At 43.7% G+C, this 20,758-nt stretch overlaps 1 protein-coding gene across 1 annotated transcript in view; it reads right to left on the bottom strand.

Annotated features, from left to right (window-relative positions):
* LOC311112982 (multiple PDZ domain protein-like) overlaps positions 1-10,940 on the bottom strand; it is a gene marked incomplete at its 5' end in the record, with an annotated part of 158,369 nt that extends 147,429 nt beyond the window's left edge. The window contains one exon of the mRNA XM_084156108.1: positions 10,616-10,940. Coding sequence (XP_084012234.1) covers positions 10,616-10,940 — 325 coding nt within the window. The remainder of the gene's footprint in view (positions 1-10,615) is intronic.
* Positions 10,941-20,758: the final 9,818 nt, after the last annotated feature.

Raw genomic sequence — 20,758 nt, 5'->3', positions numbered from 1 at the left:
TCAAATCTTGCCATAGATTTTCAAGCCAATTTTAAGTCAAAACTGTAGCTAGGCCACTTAGGAACATTCAATGTCGTCTTGGTAAGCAACTCCAGTGTACACTACATTACCAAAAGTATATGGACACCTGCTCATCGAACATCTCAGTCCAAAATCATGGGCATTAATATGGAGTTGGTCCTCCCTTTGCTGCTATAACAGCCTCCACTCTTCTGGGAAGGCTTTCCACTAGATGTTGGAATATTGCTGTGGGGACTTACTTACATTCAGTCACGAGCATTAGTGAGGTCTGGCACTGATGTTGGGCAATTAGACCTGGCTCACAGTCGGCGTTCCAATTCATCCTAAAGGTGTTCGATGGGGGTTGAGGTCAGGGCTCTGTGCAGGCCAGTCAAGTTCTTCCACACCGATCTCGACAAACCATTAACATTTTTTTTGGTTTAAATTAAATTAAAAAAGTTAAATACTTAAATAAGGTAAGTGTTCAGACGCTTGGCTATGAGACTTTAAATTGAGCTCAGGTGCATCCTGTTTCCATTGGTCATCCTTAAGATGTTTCTACAACATGATTGGAGTCCACCTGTGGTAAATTAAATTGATTGGACATGATTTGGAAAGGCACACACCTGTCTATGTAAGGTCCCACAGTTGACAGTGCATGTCAGAGCAAAAACCCAAGCCATGAGGTCAAAGGAATTGTCCATTGAGCTCCAAGACAGGATTGTGTCGAGGTACAGATCTGGGGAAGTGTGCCAAAACATTTCTGCAGCATTGAAGGTCCCCAAGAACAGAGTGGCTTCCATCATTCTTAAATGGAAGACGTTTGGAACGACCTTTACTCTCTTCCACCCAGCCAAACCAAGAATGAACTCTTTGGCCTGAATGCCAAGCGGTACGTCTGTAGGAAACCAAGCACCGCTCATCACCTGGCCAATACCGTCCCTGCGGTGAATCATGGTGGTGACAGCATCATGCTGTGGGGATGTTTTTCAGCGGCAGGGATTGGGAGACTAGTCAGGATCGAGGGTAAGATGAACGGGTGATCCAGAGCGCTCAGGACCTCAAACTGGGGGCGAAGGTTCACCTTCCAACAGGACGACCCTAAGCACACAGCCAAGACAACGCAGGCGTGGCTTCGGGTCAAGTCTCTGAATGTCCTTGAGTGGCCCAGCCAGAGTCTGGACTTGAACCCGATCGAACATCTCTGGAGAGACCTGAAAATAGCTGTGCAGCGACGCTCCCTATCCAACCTGACAGCGCTTGAGAGGATCTGCAGAGAAGAATGGGAGAAACTCACCAAATACAGGTGTGCCAAGCTTGTAGCATCATACCGAAGAAGACTCAAGGCTGTAATCGCTGCCAAAGGTGTTTCAACAAGTACTGAGTAAAGGGTCTGAATACTTCTCTCCTGATTGTTCAGTTTGGCCGGGCAGCCAGCTCTAGGAAGAGTCTTGGTGGTTCCAAACTTCTTCCATTTAAACATTTGGAGGCCACTTTGTTATTGGGGATCTTCAATGCTGCATAAATTTTTTGGTACCCTTCCCCAGATCTGTGCCTCGACACAATCTTGTCTTGGAGCTCTACGGACAATTCTTTCGACCTCATGGCTTGGTTTTTGAGCTGACATGCACTGTCAAATGTGGGACCTTACATAGACAGGTGTGTGCCTTTCCAAATCATGTCCAATCAATTGAATTTACCATAGGTGGACTCCAATCAAGTTGTAGAAATATCTCAAGGATGATCAGTGGAAACAGGATGCACCTGAGCTCAATTTCGAGTCTTATAGCAAAGGGTCTGAATACTTACAGAAATAAGGTATTTCTGTTTTTTATATTTTTATAAATTGGCAAAAATGTCTAAACCTGTTTTCGCTTTGTCATTATGGGGTATTGTGTGTAGATTGAGGGGGGAAAAATAATTTAATTCATTTTAGAATAAGGCTGTAACGTAACAAATTGTGGAGAAGGGGCAGGTGTCTCAATACTTTCGGAATGCACTTTAATGGTAGCCTACCTTTTGGCCTTTATATTGGGGATTTGCAGTTGTTTCATGGTTCTAGGTGGACATTAGCATTTTGAAATAAGAGCTGTTTGGGAGCCAAATGAGTCTGCTCACCGAAAAGACTCGGAATGCCCATCACTACAGCAGACTGTCATACCAGCAGTGTTTCCCTGTCATCGCTCACTTTGTGACTGACAAGCGCATGTCCTATCAATAGATTGCTAGAAGATACATATCGTTCATTCTAGCGGGATCGGCAGACTTTTCTGACTAGTGAATTGAAAAGTAGCCTAGTTGAATTAAGTGGGGAAAGTACCCGGCTGAAAATGACTCTGTAATCGGCTGTATAGCCGACAGCAGGCGCTAGTGCAAAACACTGTTTGTATGATTGACGATTCCAATCAGATGTGTGGACTTCAGTTGCCTCAATCTGCAGACATTTGTGTCTTGGCTGTGTTTGTGATGGATGACATTTAATCAAGATACTTTTTAAGGGAATCCATTTCACAGCCCCTGTAAATGCAAAAAGCAAGCCATCATTCCAGGGAGAGGATGACAACAAGTTTTGGCCCGTTCTTCTGTTGCGCACACACAAAGAAGTTCTTGTTGTCTATTTCTGTTTCAATTACACACATTTCTGAAGAATTCATTCGAGAGGAATTGTCGTAAATCGTAATTCGGCTGTAATTAAAGTCAACCTCTAAACTTCTGAAGCCTTTTCAAAAGGTGAAAGGAAAGGGGGTGCAGAGAGCGAAATTGATAGTGAGAGCGCAAAAAAGAGAGGGGAAGATTAAGAGCATGACAAAGCTATAGATGCACTTCTAGAGACAATAAGAGAAATGGAGAGAGCGATACACACGGCGAGAGAGAGACTGCTAAAATGGAGCAAGAGATTCGGTGAAAATGAAAAGCAGTCATCAAAATGCTAATGTCGTATATGGATATTTACTGCAGTGTTAATACAGTTTAAATCAGGCTCGTTGTCCGGCGCCCATCAGCAGGGCCTTGTTGGGTCCTAATAAATCAGTCATTAAAGCTGATGTGACCTGAATCAAAGATTATGGATAAACTGACACAATACACGTCTCTCCGCCCTAAAAAGGGGAGTCGTTGTCCACAACGCAGCATGGCGGACTGTCTAGCTCCTGGCTATCCTTTCGTTGGATTGGTGGATACATCTCGTTATTGTAATCCTTTTTTGAATATTCAGTGAGGGTTGTTGACGTCACCTGCCTGTATTCAATGGAGAGAGATGCTACTAGCCTCATGCCATGAATATGCATCGCCATCTCAACAAGTTCGATATAAAGTGACACGTCAGTACACTCGTAACAACTTAAGCATTACGCAACTTATATTCGATCAAATAAACCTCACGTAGCAAATAAGCCATCGATTTTTTTGTTGTTGACCAAATTCACCACTCTCATTGACCTCCATACAAAAATTCCATGCTTGGTGGGCGAAACAATGAAAAAATGCCACCTGCTGGAGGGAGACAGATTTTCTGCCGAATTGGGCCTCTCTTTTCCTCTTCCTCTCTGCCTGAATAGCTCTTCATACATTTATAACCAGTACAGAGCGCAGCCAGACCACACTTGAAATAACTTCTAATGGCCATCTGAAGAGACACCAACAGCTCATATGCAGCTAAAATATACATGCAAATGATCATGTGCATATTTTTTTTTTTACATTTTAGTCATTTTAGCAGACGCTCTTATCCAGAGCGACTTACAGTTAGTGAGTGCATACATTTTCATAATCATAAGGATTGTGATGATCATAATGATGGCATTTTTCAAAATGATCCTAACTGTCCTTATCGTCATGGATTCAATTGATTAATTATGTTGTGAATATCTTTTTTTCTTCTTCTTTTTTTATAACTAATCAAAAAGTCAGCCCTTTTTGGATTTTAACAGGTGTCTTTCTCTGTTCTAGGATGGGATATATGGTTCTAGTCTCTGAGATGTGATGTACTGGATTTGTAAGGAGCTTTGACGAGAGAAGAACCACTCACAGGTACGTGACAAGTCAATCCACTTCCTCATCAGACTAAACAGTTGCTAATATCATGACAAGACTATTCCCTGCACTATTTCTACAAACTCATTCCCAAACACAGAAAATCATGAACACATTTTATTCAGGAGATTCCGACAACATTTTTCAGCTTGCTATCAAGTTCCCCTCTTCGAGTGATTCAACCGACCTTGCATAAATGTGACCGACCGGCTCGATTCGGTTTTATGTAGCGAAGTTTGTAATGGTGTTTATTACACCATTTCAAACTCAGAGACTCGGAGCTAGAAAATGTTATATCATACACTGCAGTTGAGGAACAATGGGAAAGTAATTCTGCTTTGAAAGTTGATAAACTTGTAACCTCACTTTTGACAAAATGGCCCTTGAATGTTTTGGTACACCTACTGGAGAGCTCATCTTTGTCTACACCCATTCAGCAGCGTTCACACACTGTTAAGCCCTAGCCCCACCCATCTCTTTAAGGATTCACATGTGAGGCCATGTACTAAACAACCAAAGATTTCAAGACTAAAGGCTGGTTTATACTACGGGTGTGTTCGTAAATTCACTCTGGGCATTCGTAAACTCAGAGCGTTGTCAGATTATCCATTCGTAAATTCAGAGCGTTTCGCTCTCGGAGCATTCAGAGCGCACACTGGACACTCTGGCCGAGGAGTAGGGTTGATCCGATCGTTCTGACCTAACAACAGCAGTCAAGCACCCAAGCTAACTGGCTGATGTTGGCTAGCTTGCTAGCTACTTCCAGACACAAATGAGAGAACAGCTCACTCTGACCATTTTTCCCGCCCTAGCAGAGCTGGTTATCCAGAGCATTGGTGACCGTAACTGTGCTGCTGGCAACAATTTAAGTACACTTTTTTGCCAACGTTTACTGACACGGCCATATTAAACGGGTGTTGAGCGTTAGTAAATCCGTCAGTTATTCTGCACTCTGGCACACTCAGATGAGAGTGCTCTGAAATCGGAGTAGATAGCCAGAGCGAATTTACCAGCTACGTCTATCGACAGTTGTCACAGTGACATCATGAACATTCTATTGAAATGGTTACTTGCATAGTGGAGTCTTTTGTTTAGACATGTAGCTAGCTAAACAATTAACCATAATCCCAACTCATAGTGTTACTACCCTGCATGAATCTGCAGGTAGCTAACCAACCAGGTTCAATGTTAGCTAGCTAGCTAACATTAGGCTATAACTAGCAATGCAAATAACTCTGAGATACAAATAATATTACTAGATAGATGATACATGTAAAGTTAGCTAGCGAGCCAGCCAGTTAACGTTAGCTAGCTAACAGTATGCTTTAACTTGAAATAAACAACTTTCTGACAAAATTTGAAACGTGTAATATCTGAAAATGTAGCTAGCTAGAAAATCTTACCCGTATACATGGATGGACGCTTCTCCCTCTGTCATGGATGCCATGGTTGCCCTTAGTTTGATGATGTAATCCGGAGACGGGCGTTTTATACAACAGCCTTCTGTGTGTTGTCTTTTCGACTCCCCCTGCATATTTGCAATCAAACGCCAGAATTTTCTCCATCTCCTTAGCTATCATACTCTAATTCCACTGGAGAGCAACACTTCTTTTTCTACTATGTGATATCGTTCAAAAAAAGACGTTAGAAAGGATTACCTACACATACTGACCAGCTCATGTAATAGACAGAAGCGTGCTACATGGCAGACCAATACGAACTCATCTCTCGGCATGTCCAGCCCACTCATTATCTCAGCCAATCATGGCTAGTGGGAAGGTTCCTGTCTTTTTTGGTGGCTAAACCAGCTAGGCTCGTAATTTAACAATTGTATTAGTATTTACAGATGGCATACACGTTTGTTATTAAGGCACATGAAAGTTCACATGTTCCAGAAGGCATTTCTGCCAAAAAAAATGCATTTTGATTTAAAAAAAAGTTTACGTTCAAATGGCTCTCCTGTGAAGTACTGACGCGCGACATACGCCTAGTTTCCTGAAACGAGTCACAAATTCCAAGAAATGTCCTTTGAAAGCATGAATATGCAACAGGGCAAGATTAAATAGACATGCAGTCTCCTACACAGCATTCTAATGATGAGCATTCATGGGGTCCTATTTCACTTGTTTCCTCTTGTGAGAGTTGATGAGTTGATGGTTATGGAAATGCTATATGATAGGTGGTCATTAACATATGCAAATCTCCAGGATAGCACCGGTAAACCACTAATTTCCCCCCTCGGCGATGGGAGGTTTTTCTGGTCGGTAACCATACCCATCCACCAAGCATGTTTGGATTGCGCTCCCCGATGCAAATGATGTTTTCGGTGTAATCATGCAAAAGTGCAGCTGGCTTCCATTTTGCTGTGCCTCGAGTCTCTACCCGCCCCATGCTAACCCTCCCCCCAACCTCTCAACCCTATCCATCTGATCCATCTCTCCATCTCATATTCTCACTCCCCATCTTGCTTTCGAATTTGTCATTTGTTTTCTTGTGCACCTTTCATCTCTCCCTCTCCAAATCGGATGCTGTCACCCCCCCCCCCCCCCCCCCCCCCCCCCTCCCGCTGGATTTAATTCAATTAAGGAGATGTTTCACCCTCCACAGTTTACCGGTTGGTTTTGTGAATGACGAGCCTACCCACACTAATACACACACACCCCCATCACCCTTCCCCTCCCCTTACTGCAGGCAGTGTTATTTTTTCTCAGTAAACGCCACTCCGGATGTTTCTTCTCTTCGCCACTCAGAGATTGAGGAGAAGATATTGGCTCATTGAAAAAAACCGAATTCTAGGATGCCTGACATATCGTCCGCGGCTGATGAAGTGACTTAATCTTAAACCGCAGGATACGTCAGTCGGCGGGCTGAATATGGTGCATGTTATTAGTGACGGAGGTTAATCAATTCAGCATAAGGTGCCATGTCACCTTTTCCAATAACGCCACACGGAATCACACTGGGAGGTTTTGCTTTACCTCTTACTTGGCGTCGAGGGGATTTGAATGGCATTTCCTCCTCAGCTGGATAACTTAGAAAACAGCGTGGACGTTCTGGCTATGATTAATCTAAGCGTAATCCCCTGTTTATTGTAAAATAAATATGCATTAATGTCCCAGCCAGTCCTTCCCTCTGCACAGTATGAACTGAAGCAAGGGGGCGGGAAGCTGCCGAGTCAAATGTAATTGGCATATTAGTCGCAAAGAAGCTGTTGTGCATTTGAATAACATGGGACAACAGTGAGGGGTAGTTGTGCATGTATGTTGTGTGGGATTGTAGCTGAAAGCTAGCACGTTTTAATGCATCTTATCCATGTACAGAGCGAATTTCAATTGTATTTTCTTGATTACATTTACATCATTTAGCAGACACTCTTATCCAGAGAGAATTGCAATTAGGGTTTTTCACCTAGTCAGCTAGGGGGTTCGAACCAGCGACCTTTCAGTTACTGGCCCAATGCTCTTAACCGCTAGGCTACCTGCCTCCCTTATGTTCCTCCCCTCCGATCTTATGTTCCTCCCCTCCGATCTTATGTTCCTCCCATCCGATCTTTTCCTCCAATGACTTTTGAGAAGGAGGCTAGGAGAGAGGGCATGAAGAATCAAGGATATACAATTGAGATACAGCCCCATTTTTATAGATCTCTGGGACGTCAACCCCCACAGCCTGCTGCTCGGATCTCATGTAATATTAGAAGCTTGCAACTCTATTAGTGTTGAAAGGTGTCAAAGGAATTTATATCCGTAGTCTACTTTCATTACAAAACATCTTAATAACTCCCGACGTGGAATTAAGACCTTAATTTGATGCACCTTCTTTTGCCTAATGTGCGGTCACTTTGATTTAAGTCCAATCTGGCGGAAGGAGACTATGCCGGTGGAACGTGGGGGGAGCCTCTGAATGGGATCCTTGGGACGTCCTGAATCTGACGTCAGCCCATTGAAGTTGAAATTGAACACAGTTAAGGTAAGGGTTATGGTCAGGGATAGGCTTAGGGTAGGGGTTAGGGTAGGTGTTAAGGTTAGGGATTAGGGTAGGGACAGATAGCACTAAGGATCCCGGATAGCACTAACCCTTTACAACCAATACATCTTTCCCAGCGCGCTTTGCATACCCACCTATGTTGCCCTAGTGACAGCAGTGTAAGGTATATTTGACCACAATGGGTTCTGATCACATGCACTCCTAGGTTTTGGTTTAGTTATCTTAAAGCAGTGCCCTTTGTTTTATTAGTTTGAGTCGACAGCCATGCTGTCTAGGTCACTCTAAAACAATGCAAAGTAATTTGAATGGAGGACGAGTAGACGGGAGAGGAATAATTTTGAGCGAAGTCAGCAACGTCCTCAAATTTGAATTCAACCCGAGGACAGTTGACTTTACAGGTCTTGCTAGTGCTTTGGCAACAAAACAAACCTAACTCCACAAAGGAGGAACACGTTGGTGTTCGACGTAAATGACAGAAAAAGTCATTTGATGAACTTTTGATATCTCTAGTGGTGAATTTGTTGACACTCGGCCGCGTAGACCACTGTTATCTGTGGCGGCGCGAAACTGTGAAATATACAGTGCATTCGGAAAGTTTTCAAACCCCTTGACTTTTTCCACATTTTGTTACGTTACAGCCTTATTCTAAAATGAATTAAATTACTTGTTTTCCTCATACATCTAGACACAATACCCCATAATGACAAAGCAAAAACAGTTTTTTTGACATTTTTGCAAATTTCTTTTTTTTAAGTACTGAAATATCACATTTACATAAGTATTCAGACCCAGTGGTGGAAAAAGTATTAAATTGTCATACTTGAGTAAAAGTAAAGATACCTTAATAGAAAATGACTCAAGTAAAAGTTAGTCACCCAGTAAAATACTACTTGAGTAAAAGTCTATTAAGTATTTCATTTTAAATATACTTAAGTATCAAAAGTAAATGGAATTGCTAAAATGTACTTAAGTATCAAAAGTAAAATTATAAACCATTTCAAATTCCAAACCTGGGGAAGGGTACCAGAACATTTCTGCAGCATTGAAGGTCCCCAAGAACACATTGGCCTCCATCATTATTAAATGGAAGAAGTTTGGAACCCCCAGACTCTTCCTAGAGCTGGCCGACTGGCCAAACTGAGCAATCGGGGGAGAAGGACATTGGGAGGTGAGGTGGGTGGTGACAGGGAGGTGACCAAGAACCCGATGGTCACTCTGACAGAGCTCCAGAGTTCCTAAGTGGAGATAGGATAACTTGGTCACTCTGACAGAGCTCCAGAGTTCCTAAGTGGAGATAGGATAACTTTCCAGAAGGACAACCCTCTCTGCAGCACTCCACCAATCAGGCCTTTATGGTACAGTGGCCAGACGGAAGCCACTCCTCAGTAAAAGTCACATGACAGCCCGCTTGGAGTTTGCCAAAAGGCACCTAAAGACTCTTAGACCATGAGAAAAAAGATTCTCTGTTCTGATGAAACCAAGATTAAACTCTTTGGCCTGAATGCCAACCATCACGTCTGGAGGAAACCTGGCACCATCCCTACGGTGAAGCATGGTGGTGGCAGCATTATGCTGTGGGGATGTTTTTCAGCGGCAGATACTGGGAGACTAGTCAGGATCAAGGGAAAGATGAACGGAGCAAAGTACAGAGAGATCCTTAATGAAAACCTGCTCCAGAGTGCTCAGGACCTCAGACTAGGGCGAACGTTCACCTTCCAACAGGACAACAACCCTAAGCACACAGCCAAGACAACACAGGAGTGGCTTCGGGACAAGTCTCTGAATGTCCTTGAGTGGCCCAGCCAGAGCCCAGAGTTGAACCTGATCGAACATCTCTGGAGAGACCTGAAAATAGCTGTGCAGTGACGCTCCCCATCCAACCTGATAGAGCTTTTAGAGGATCTGCCGAGTAGAATGGGAGGAAACTCCCCAAAAACAGGTGTGCCATGCCTGTAGCGTCATACACAAGAAGACTTGAGGCTATTATCGCTGCCAAAGGTGCTTCAACAAAGTACTGAGTAAAGGGTATGAATACGTATGTAAATGTGATATTTCCGTTTTTTGTTAAGTACATCTGCAAAAATGTATAACCTGTTTTTGCTTTGTCATTATGGGGTATTGTGTGTAGATTTGATCAATTTTAGAATAAGGCTGTAACGTAACAATGTGGAAAAAGTCAAGTGGTCTGAATACTTTCCGAATGCTCTGTATGTAGTAGGTTGCTATTTTGGACGCATACAATGTGTTAATGTAGAGAATGTGTACATTTCTTGTCCTTGCTTGAATTCATTGTTTGGTATGAATTGAAGCACCTCCCAAACATCACATGCTCTCTGCTTATGTGATGCTCTACTTGCCCCACACTGCTTTCTCTCTCTCTCCCTCACCTCCTTATCTCTCTCTCTCTTTCCCTCACCCCCTTATCTCTCTCTCTCCCTCACACCCTTATCTCGCTCTCTCTCTCTCTCCTTCACCCCCTATCTCTCCCTCTGTCTTTCACCCTCTTCCATTATTTTCTCTCTCCCTTCCCTCCTCCTCTCTGCCTCTGTATTTATTTTTCTTCTTCCTCTCCCTCTCCACCGCTCCGCTCCCTCTCCACCGCCCCGCTCCCTCTCCACCGCCCCGCTCCCTCTCCACCGCCCCGCTCCCTCTCCACCGCCCCGCTCCCTCTCCACCGCCCCGCTCCCTCTCCACCGCCCCGCTCCCTCTCCACCGCCTCGCTCCCTCTCCACCGCCTCGCTCCCTCTCCACCGCCTCGCTCCCTCTCCACCGCCCCGCTCCCTCTCCACCGCCCTGCTCCCTCTCCACCGCCCCGCTCCCTCTCCACCGCCTCGCTCCCTCTCCACCGCCCCGCTCCCTCTCCACCGCCCCGCTCCCTCTCCACCGCCTCGCTCCCTCTCCACCGCCTCGCTCCCCCCAGTCATGCTTGCTGCTTGCTCAGCTCTTAGCCTGGCTGTGTGTGTCTACCTATGTCCCCCCTGGCCTTAGCTGCTTTGCTCTAAATATACATACTGTGCTGTTTGCTGCTGCTGAGACAAGGGAATCACAGCTTATTCCCCTCACTAGTTTACATAACTAACTCATTCAGTATGGATGGATTCAGTGGCACATTGTCATGTTATAATGATGGAGCATAATGTGGTGGGACCTTGGCTAGTTCTGGTTGTGAATTGGTTCTGAATATGTTATTTGTGTTATGAATATTTATCACTGTTGGTATACACATTTTCCAGTGCTGAAGCTGCTGTTGAGGTTGTATGTTTGTAATACATTGTGTATCACAACCCCTGCTTTCAGATATACTTTCATATTGTGTAATCATTGGCTGATATCCTTATGAGAACCATAAAAGATATTGCAACCATCACCAGGTCAGATCATCTCACACTAAAGATCAGTCTGCAGTCTCCTGAGTGGCGCAGCGGTCTAAGGCACTGCATTGCAGTGCTAGAGGCATCACTACAGACCCGTGTTCGATCCCAGGCTGTCGTAGCCGGCCGGGATCGGGAGACCCATGAGGCGGCGCACAATTGGCCCTGCGTCGTCCGGGTTAGGGGAGGGTTTGGCCAGCCGGGATGTCCTTGTCGCACTGCGCTCTAGCGACTCCTTGTGGCGGGTTGGACGCATGCACGCTGACTTCGGCCGCCAGTTGTACGGCGTTTCCTCCGACACATTCGTGCGGCTGGCTTCCGGGTTAAGCGAGCAGAGTGTCAAGAAGCAGTGCGGCTTGGCAAGGTCGTGTTTCGGAGGACACATTGGTCTCCAATCTTCACCTCTCCCGAGTCCGGTATGGGAGTTGAAGCGATGAGACAAGACGGTGAGTAAAAGGGAAAAAAAATACAAAATAAAAAAATCTGTCTGCAACTGCTTGCAATTAGTCTACTTTCACTGTATGGACCATATTGATTGATACAAGGGCCATGATAACAATATAACCTGTTTTAAAGATTATTCATGGGACTTTCATGGTTGAATCATAAAGGATTAGGCCCATCTCTGAGATAGAGTTATCAGCCTGGAGATGTCTGCTGGGGTGTTCAAGAAGGGTTGACTACCCCCCCCCCACCCCCACCCCCCCCACCCCCCCGTTACACACTGCCTGCTCAATCCCAGAGGGCTGTGCGGTGTGCGGAAAGTTCCACTTGGCTTGATTGGGCGGCTCAGAAGCAGCACCCCCCGCCACATTCAAGTCAGATTAAGTCAATCCGGTCTGCGGAAGTTCCATGTCATGTGCCCCGCTGCTCCACTGACATACACCCTGACAAGTTTCAGATCTTAATAACAGTAGACTTACAGTATGGACTTAATGGGGAGCTCACATGGTCTTAAAGGGATAGTTCACCCAAAAATACCATTTTATATTTTACTACAGACAGTATGGCCTTAAAGAGGAGCTCACATGGACGTGAAAGCAGTACAATATGGGCTTGCGATAGACTAGTGTCCTGTCCAGGGGGTGTTCTTGTACATCACGCTACAGAAACAGGAGATCCTTCCCTTTAGGCCATTCTGGCTGGAACAAGGCTACATACTATTATGGGGAACTCGTATTGTGACATCCCCCTCTTGCAGAGCCTCAATAATGTATTATAATGTCAACTAACAGCTAGAATGTGTTGATGCAGATTTAAAGGGAACTGCCAGTCATACCAGTGGATATCATATAATATGACTGAGGAATCTCAACCAGCCCCACCCTATGGTTAATAATGTTTCCATTGGCTCAAGGGGCTTTAGTGTGGTCGTAGCCGGTCTCGTTCTGGCAGTTATGCAAAGGGGAGTACAGGAGAGTGAAAGAGCCAATGCACACACCCTCCTTTGTTGTCATGCAGGTTGTCGTTGATACCATGTCATGTTATTTTTTTCCTTTCTTTTTTTCTTCTCGTTCCTTACCTCTGGCTCACACCTGTGAAGTTAGGTGTACATTTGTGCCCGTCTGAAAAATAAACGACACTCAGCGACTGGGCCTCGGGAGTCGCTGCCTGACAAACCAGCGCGCACCCAGAGGTAATCAGAAGTTGTCAAATGGAAAGGGCTTGGGCTGCGTTTTGAGGGGCAACTCTCTTCAGTCTCCTTGCTGTTCTAATTTGACCATGGGGTACAGTGGAGATAAGCCCAGTATCAACATGAGGACCTAAAAGCAAAACACATGCAAGTGAAGAAAAATGGACCCCAACAAGAAAGCAAAGCGGCGCCATCTTGTCGGTCACAGCCTAACCAAACCTAATTGCTCTCAGAAGGATTCCGGATGACTTTGAGTAACACAAATAACGTCCCTTTTCTATGCTCCCAAGACGACGACGACTTGTGAAGATAATGAATACATTTCTTCCCACTATATGTTTAAAGCTCTGTCTCACTCCTACGAGGCAAAGGGAAAGTGGAAACTGTGCCACCTTAAAAGATTAGGCCAGAGAAATTCTGGATGTGTGTCTTACTTTTCTGGAGACAAACAAAAGAGCCTGGCATACCGGAGGCCCTCTGGGGGCCCATCGTACGAGTCCATCCTTGAACGGATGGTTCTAAACCGCAGACGGACACGGAGCCCCGCCGCAATCTCTTTCAGCCATTCCTGGGATTTATTGACAGCCGCAGCTCTCGCAATAAAACCCAGAATTTATGGCGTACTTTTTAATTAGAAATAATGTCATGTAGAATTGAAGTGATGTACGGCTTAATCAATATATAGACTGTGGCTGGACCGGATGACAGATGACACTATTGACAGCTCACAGAGTAGCCTAACTTAACACTTTGTCTTTCTGAGAAATATGTTGTTTGCAGAGGAAGGAAACTGTACTATCGCTCTCTTTTCCTTCTTTCTTATCCTCTTTCTCTGTTCTCTCTTTTTTTCTCTCTCTCCCTCAGTCTCGACAATCTGCCATCTTCGAACAGATAGTATTTTGGCTCCCTCGTCACTCTGTTTTTACCCAAATAATTATTTTACCTGAGCGAGCCCCTCTGTGCTGTGTATCGCTGTTGGATAGGTTTGAATAGCGGGAAAGCTGGAGGTGGGTTTTAATGAATATGAACTTAACAGATCAAGAGAGGAATGAAACTCAAGTGGGTATTGTATAAATCTCTCTCTCTCTCTGCAAGCTAAGGTAGAGAGGGACACTAGGAAACTGTAGGCCCATTCAATTAAAACCGTTTATATGATTTGTATTCAATTTGTCTTTTGTTGTGAGAAAGCGTGGTTTAATTATAAGTCAAACAATACATGTCAAACAATACACATAGTTTGATTGATTAAAGAAAATACACAGCTGCTTTTAGAAAGTGCTATAGGTGGAATGTCACATGATGACCCGCCCTAACCCAGAGTTATTTTGACCGGAGGGCAATGATATTTAATATTTGTCCAAGCTAAGTTCATGGCTAGGTCTACCAACATTTTTATTACATTACTATTTTTAGCTCTAAAACATTAATGTATTCTTGTCACATCCAGGATACAGGAATCCCATGAACAGGATTCATATTCTCATGGAGTCTCCAATAAAAAAATGACAGAGTATATTGCCATGTTGTTTTAGGGGGCAATCTAAGCACAATGATGTCCGGGAGTGTTGGCAATGACACCTCAATCCCGCTTTAGGTGTGTTGTGCTGCGGTGGTTACAAGGTCAGGTATGAAGGTTGTGTTAGTTTATGGAATGGGAGTTACTGTTGCCATGCGGATTTACCATTTACGGAATGAGTTTTCCTTTTTAAAATACGGCTTGTCTTTTCTCTATAAATATTTGTCGCTATCCCCTGCCCCTAATCCTTCTGAAGCAATCGTGTCCCAAATCCATACGCCTAGAGAACTCATAGAAATTGAATGAAAACCGAGAATAGCACAAATAAATGTCATATAGCCTTTTGGTGTGTGTGCTGCAAAAATTGGAAAGTTGTAAGATAAGAGGTGATAGCCAGTAAATCCCTGCCTACAACACCTGGCGAGTCGATGACATGACTCTATCAGATGGAGTGAGGCGGTGAGGGAATCTGAGAGAAGCTCTGAGAGGTCATTGAGCTTCCCACTGTCTCTGCTTTGCTGATTTTAATCAGCAAATGAATAACAAAATAAGCTGTATCAAAACATTTATGGAAATCTCAGAAAGCATGCATACAAAGTCCCCAAGAGTGTTGCACAAAATATAGACCACCTATCCAATTTGTAAGTCTCTGGATAAGAGCGTCTGCTAAATGACGTAAATGTAAATGTAAATCACACATGACTCACTAATGAATATGAAAATGTGGTACACACACACACTAGGACTGGGCTGTAGTGGAGCAGGTTGAGAGCTTAAAGTTCCTTGGTGTCCACATCACCAACAAACTAACATGGTCCAAGCACACCAAGACAGTCGTGAAGAGGGCACGACAAAGCCTATTTCCCCTAAGGAGACTGAAAAGATTTGGCATGGGTCCTCAGATCCTCAAAAGGTTCTACAGCTGCACCATCGAGAGCATCCTGACTGGTTACATCACTGCCTGGTATGGCAACTGCTCGGCCTTCGACCGCAAGGCACTACAGAGGGTAGTGCATACGGCCCAGTACATCACTGGGGCCAAGCTTCCTGCCGTCCACGGCAAGCGGTACCGGAGCGCCAAGTCTAGGTCCAAGAGGCTTCTAAACAGCTTCTACCCCCAAGCCATAAGACTCCTGAATGTCTAATCAAATGGCTACCCAGACTATTTGCATTATATATAAATTTTAATTTGCACAATTAAAGGTCAATTAAAGGTCAATACACTGCATTTCAAACAGTCAGGAATAATCGAATGATTTCAGGGCTTGTAAAAGTATACCTAGGCTAAATATAATCCTTCCACAACCATAAGACTCACTAACAATTTTATTATTTTATCAAAATAGTTAAACCTGCTTTTTTGCAATAATCACTGTTGGCTTCAAGTCTGTCTATGGAAAATGTGTTTTTGTTACAAATATAGCCAGCACAATACACATCCACTAATAATAGCCAACTTCTTGTAGCAGGCATTATAGAAAATTAACACAGGTCTCATAAACAATCTCTCTAGCACAAGCCCACATGCTATTAAGTAGCCAGCTAATCTTTTATATTTAAAGTCTAGCCAACTTGGATATATTTACTTGCTAACAAGGGAGAACAGTTGAACTGTTATGAATACACCCTTCTGTCCGTCTCCAACTGTTTGAACAATTTGAACAACATAGCCTGTTCACTTTGTTAAGATGTTGAAATCAAGTGGTCTACCTGGATAAGAACATGCTTATCTCAGAATGAGAACGAGTTGCCAATTCCTTATATGAATGAGTCTTTTTATGCTCATTGCACATTTATAAAAACAGCTAGCACATTACAGTCTGTGGCTAAAATGCTGCTAGCGATAAGTGGTAATGCCAATGCGTGGAAAAAGTACCCAATTGTCATACTTGAGTAAAAGTAAAGATATCTTAATAGAAAATGACTCAAGTAAAAGTAAGTCACCCAGTAAAATACTACTTGAGTAAATGTCTAAAAGTACTTGGTTTTAAATATACTTAAGTGTCAAAAGTAAATGTAATTGCTAAAATTCTCAAAAGTATCAAAAATCCTTATATTACGCAAACCAGACCACACCATTTTCTTGTTTTGAAAATGTACGTATAGCCAGGGGCACACTCCAACACTCAGACATCATTTACAAATGAAGCATTTGTGTTTAGTGAGTCCGCCAGATCAGAGGCAGTAGGGATGACCAGGGATGTTCTCTTGATAAGTGTGTGAATTGGACAATTTTCTGTCCTGCTTTGCATTCAAAATGTAACGAGTACTTTTGGGTGTCAGGGAAATGTATGGAGTAAAACGTTTTAGGAATGTAGTGAAGTAAAGGTAAAAGTTGTCAAATTACAGACCTCAAAAAATGACTAAAGTAGTACTTTAAAGTATTTCTACTTAAGTACTTTACACCAATGAGTACCGCAATGGCGCACGTGACAAACTGAGCATACATTTTCTACAATCATGTCCATTGATACTCCCGTTTTAGTAGGATCTGCACTGTTCTAAATTTGAAAATGTTCTCATTTATTACAGTAAAATAATGTCTCAATGTTTTTCGGCATCCATATGACTGATTCTGTTCGCACTAAAACATACATTCAAATTAATTGAATTAATTTGATACATTGCCCAGCCTTAACACACGCACAGACCCCCCACTCTGTTCTCTGACGCACACTCTATATTCTCATTCATTAGTGTTGCATTCACTTCTCAGGGCAGGTAGAGACTCCAATAATGACTTAATGCTTTGTGTTTACAGACTTGTGAGTTAGATGGTCAAGAATGCTACGCTGCCAGCCCCTAGTCAATGGTTAACTGTTCTCGGGCGATTCAAAGCATCCGGAATCTGTCACAACTGACTACCCTCCCCTACATCTTGACCCGCTTCCTTCCTTCCTAGGCTCATTTTTTTCCCCCTCTGAGCTTGTCCGCTCTTATCTGAGTCTTTTGTGTAACCCAAGCGTATAGAGGAGAAATTGGGGCGTGGGTTACTCATGTCTGTTCTTCCTTTCATCATGATCCTCTAATTCCCCAAAATACCCAGAATCCTATTTCCTAGGCCACAGGTGGCCTCGTGTTGCAACGTTGCGGCCACACAGCGGCTCTCCGCCAAGCACGCACAGACGTTTACTCACCCGCCCTCGCTTTTGTGTACCTGAATGGAGGTAATACCCAATACGGCTAGCGTACACACAGCTAATCCGTCAACCGTTGTAAAACACACAGTTGTCAGGTATGCCGCTTTGGACTGTGAAGTCCAGGTATTACTCACATGTTGTTTTTCCCCTCACCGTTCCAGACAGATAGACAGATGTGTAGCTAGCGTGAATGGGAAATACCCCAGATTTCCAAAACAAATTCTCAAATTTAGCACATTGCAAACCACACTAACTGTGCCTAAATGCAAAGCTTCCAGTATGGGTGTTGGCAGTGCAGTGCTGACGCTAACGGCTGCCCAGTATTACATTATTTTTGTGATGGGATTTCTTGAGTAGAAAGAAGCTTTAGCAGGAAAAAAATGTTTTGAGAAGACGCGGTTGCATGCCAGAGTAGGCTACCAGTACTGCCCTGAGACCATGACTGGGCCTGTTCACAAGAATAGGGTCGCAACCGGCGGTGAACTTTGTGCCCCACAGTTAATTACAAATTAGAACGCCATGCGACCCTGAGGATTTGCTCCATGGGTGGAATAATGAACACCTGGAAATGGAAAGAAAAAGAAGGTGGAGAGAGAGAGAGATGCACATTAAAGCTACAATATGCATTTGACATCTTTATGCATTGTGTTGCCAACCCTTTAAACTCATGTTAAATGTTAATATTTCAACTCTGTTGAACTCTATTTATATACTGTATTTTTATACCGGTATGCTAACTTGGATTGTGAGGCCCTAATTGCGTTTATTTAATTCAATAACTGACTTCAATTGCATTTTACTCGTAGAAGTATTCCCTCAGGGTGTAATGTGAGATATCTGCTTATAAGCATACTGTACAGTTCGTACTTTACAGCTACTCTTGCAGGTCACAGTGCAGCTGACAGTCAGGTAGTTCTCTGGGATGCTGTCTTGGTGAGAACGCTCTAGAACACAGACATCATATGATGATGCAGTGTGGCAGGCCCTGGTGAATCATCCCCCGCTGTCACAGGTGGGGGAAATACATCTGTGCTACTGGCAGTCTGAAGGTGGCTCATGGCCTAGTGCTCAGCAAGGGGTTTGGATCTGGTGGAAATTCAATTTTTATGTGACGGTTGGGATAAAGACATGGATCAATTGATCGAGAAAGAAGAGGAAAACATTGACTTATAGGTGAAGCTGTGAAAATACAAAATACTGTGAATGTTGGACCAGACATATGAGACAGCAGAATGGCAAGTACATTTATTTCCAATGTCTGTGTGTGCTTTTGCGTACCTCTACGTCTTGTTTATTTAGTTTGCTCTTGTGTACGTCTGCTTCTGTGGGGTGCGATGGCTGGGTGCACTCTGTGGTTGTGTGTGTGGAGGTCTGTGTCGTCTGTGTGTGTGTGGGAAGATTCTGTGAGGCCCCTTTGCTCAAAGGCTGATTCCCTGGGCAACGGGAGGCGTTTCTATCAGCAACTACAGTTAACGGTATCCTTATTTAACCGTTCTCCATTAATGGCCCTCGCCCGGTGTCGGATACGCCGGATCGTTTTTTCCTCCTCCTTTTGTTGCGGGACGTGGGATGGTAGTCGAACACGAAGGGATATTGTGTTCCTCTGTGACGTTCCCTTCATTGTGTGGATCGGCAAAATTCCTTTCACGGTAATTGGGGTGTGAAAGCAACACTCGCTTGCCTATTGTCTCGGTATCTGATTCTGAAATGCATTCAGACCACACTCAGGCCATACTAGTAAAGAGAGAGAGTGGGAAGAGGAAGGGAGGAAAATGAGTGATGGAGGGAGTATGAGGTAACAAAGGGGAATTCAGTGTGATATTGTGAGAATGGCAGATAATGATTATCAGAAGGCTGAGTACCATGTGGACAAAGGAGGGAAATTGACTGATTTTATACATGGACAGACCTAAATTGTCTTAGAGAGAAAGGGTGGTTCCAGAGAAAGCAACAGTGTACAGGTGTAGCAGAGAATTGGATTCTGAGAGGGAACAACTGAGAGAGCGAGAGAGAGAGAGATGTGCGAGTGAGTGTTTGACAGCCAGACTAGATCCAGCTCAATATACAGGAGATGGATTGAGAGAATCAGAGGGCCTAATTGTGCCACACCATCTGCCCATTATAAGGAACAGGCCAATGAATGTGACTCCTTCCAACAGGCTCGGTGACGAGCAGATGTGTGTGTGTCCTGAATGGTTGTATAATTATGTACGTCTTTATATAAGTATGTTTGCGTACATGCATGAGTAATGTAACACTACAGGACGTGCTTTGAAAATTCCCAGTGAGCAAACATTCCAAACTGACGCTGAAATGATCAGTCTGTCATCCAGCCCCATCTAGGTATGTTTGACACTTTTTAATAGGAAATGTCCAAACAAAAGTAGGACGAGGAAAAGGTCGAATTTCTGAGAAAAAGCAACGACGACCAAGCCTCCCTTGTCTTCCACCCTCCTTGCTAGAACTGTGCTGAACCAGAAAGGGCTATGTGTAAGAGATAATCGCGTTGGTTACATTCATCACATTACATGGATCTCTTTACTTACAGATCTAAAGGTGATAGGATCAACCTGAAATCCTACCCGTTTGTCTTACTGGAGGGATGGCACCTGATTTAGGTAATAAGGAAATTGCATTTGCATGGCAAATGACCGACAACTATCCTGACTGTGGCTATGCCAGGGTTTCCATTTAGTGTCGGCACCCTTTCTGTTTAATTGTTATTATTGTCAAGTGTATTAAAGAGTGTCTTCTCAATGTAAATTAATCTGTAGTAACATTAGGCACCTCCATAAAGATTCAATGTAATATTGAGTATAACATTTCCATCACAGTTTCCCGAACTGCTCTTGTGGTGCCTCCACCTCCAAAATGTTGTTATGATGTGAATGTGCTTTAATGAGTAAATGCTCATTGAGTTAGGAATGTATTTATTAATAAAAGGGGTGGGGGGGGTGGTGGTGTGGGGGGGGTGTATATATTCTCTATAGAATTTTATTGAGTTGTCCTCAGTAGGAACACATTTAATGGCTTTAGTCATAGTTATCAGCTACCGTATCTTCTCCTAGGGCATTTACATAAA

This window comes from Coregonus lavaretus, assembly GCF_964263955.1.
Source record: "Coregonus lavaretus genome assembly, chromosome: 39".
NCBI classification, from domain to species: domain Eukaryota; kingdom Metazoa; phylum Chordata; class Actinopteri; order Salmoniformes; family Salmonidae; genus Coregonus; species Coregonus lavaretus.
The sequence above is the reverse complement of the archived record's forward strand: the minus strand, read 5'-3'. Positions and strand labels throughout refer to the sequence as shown.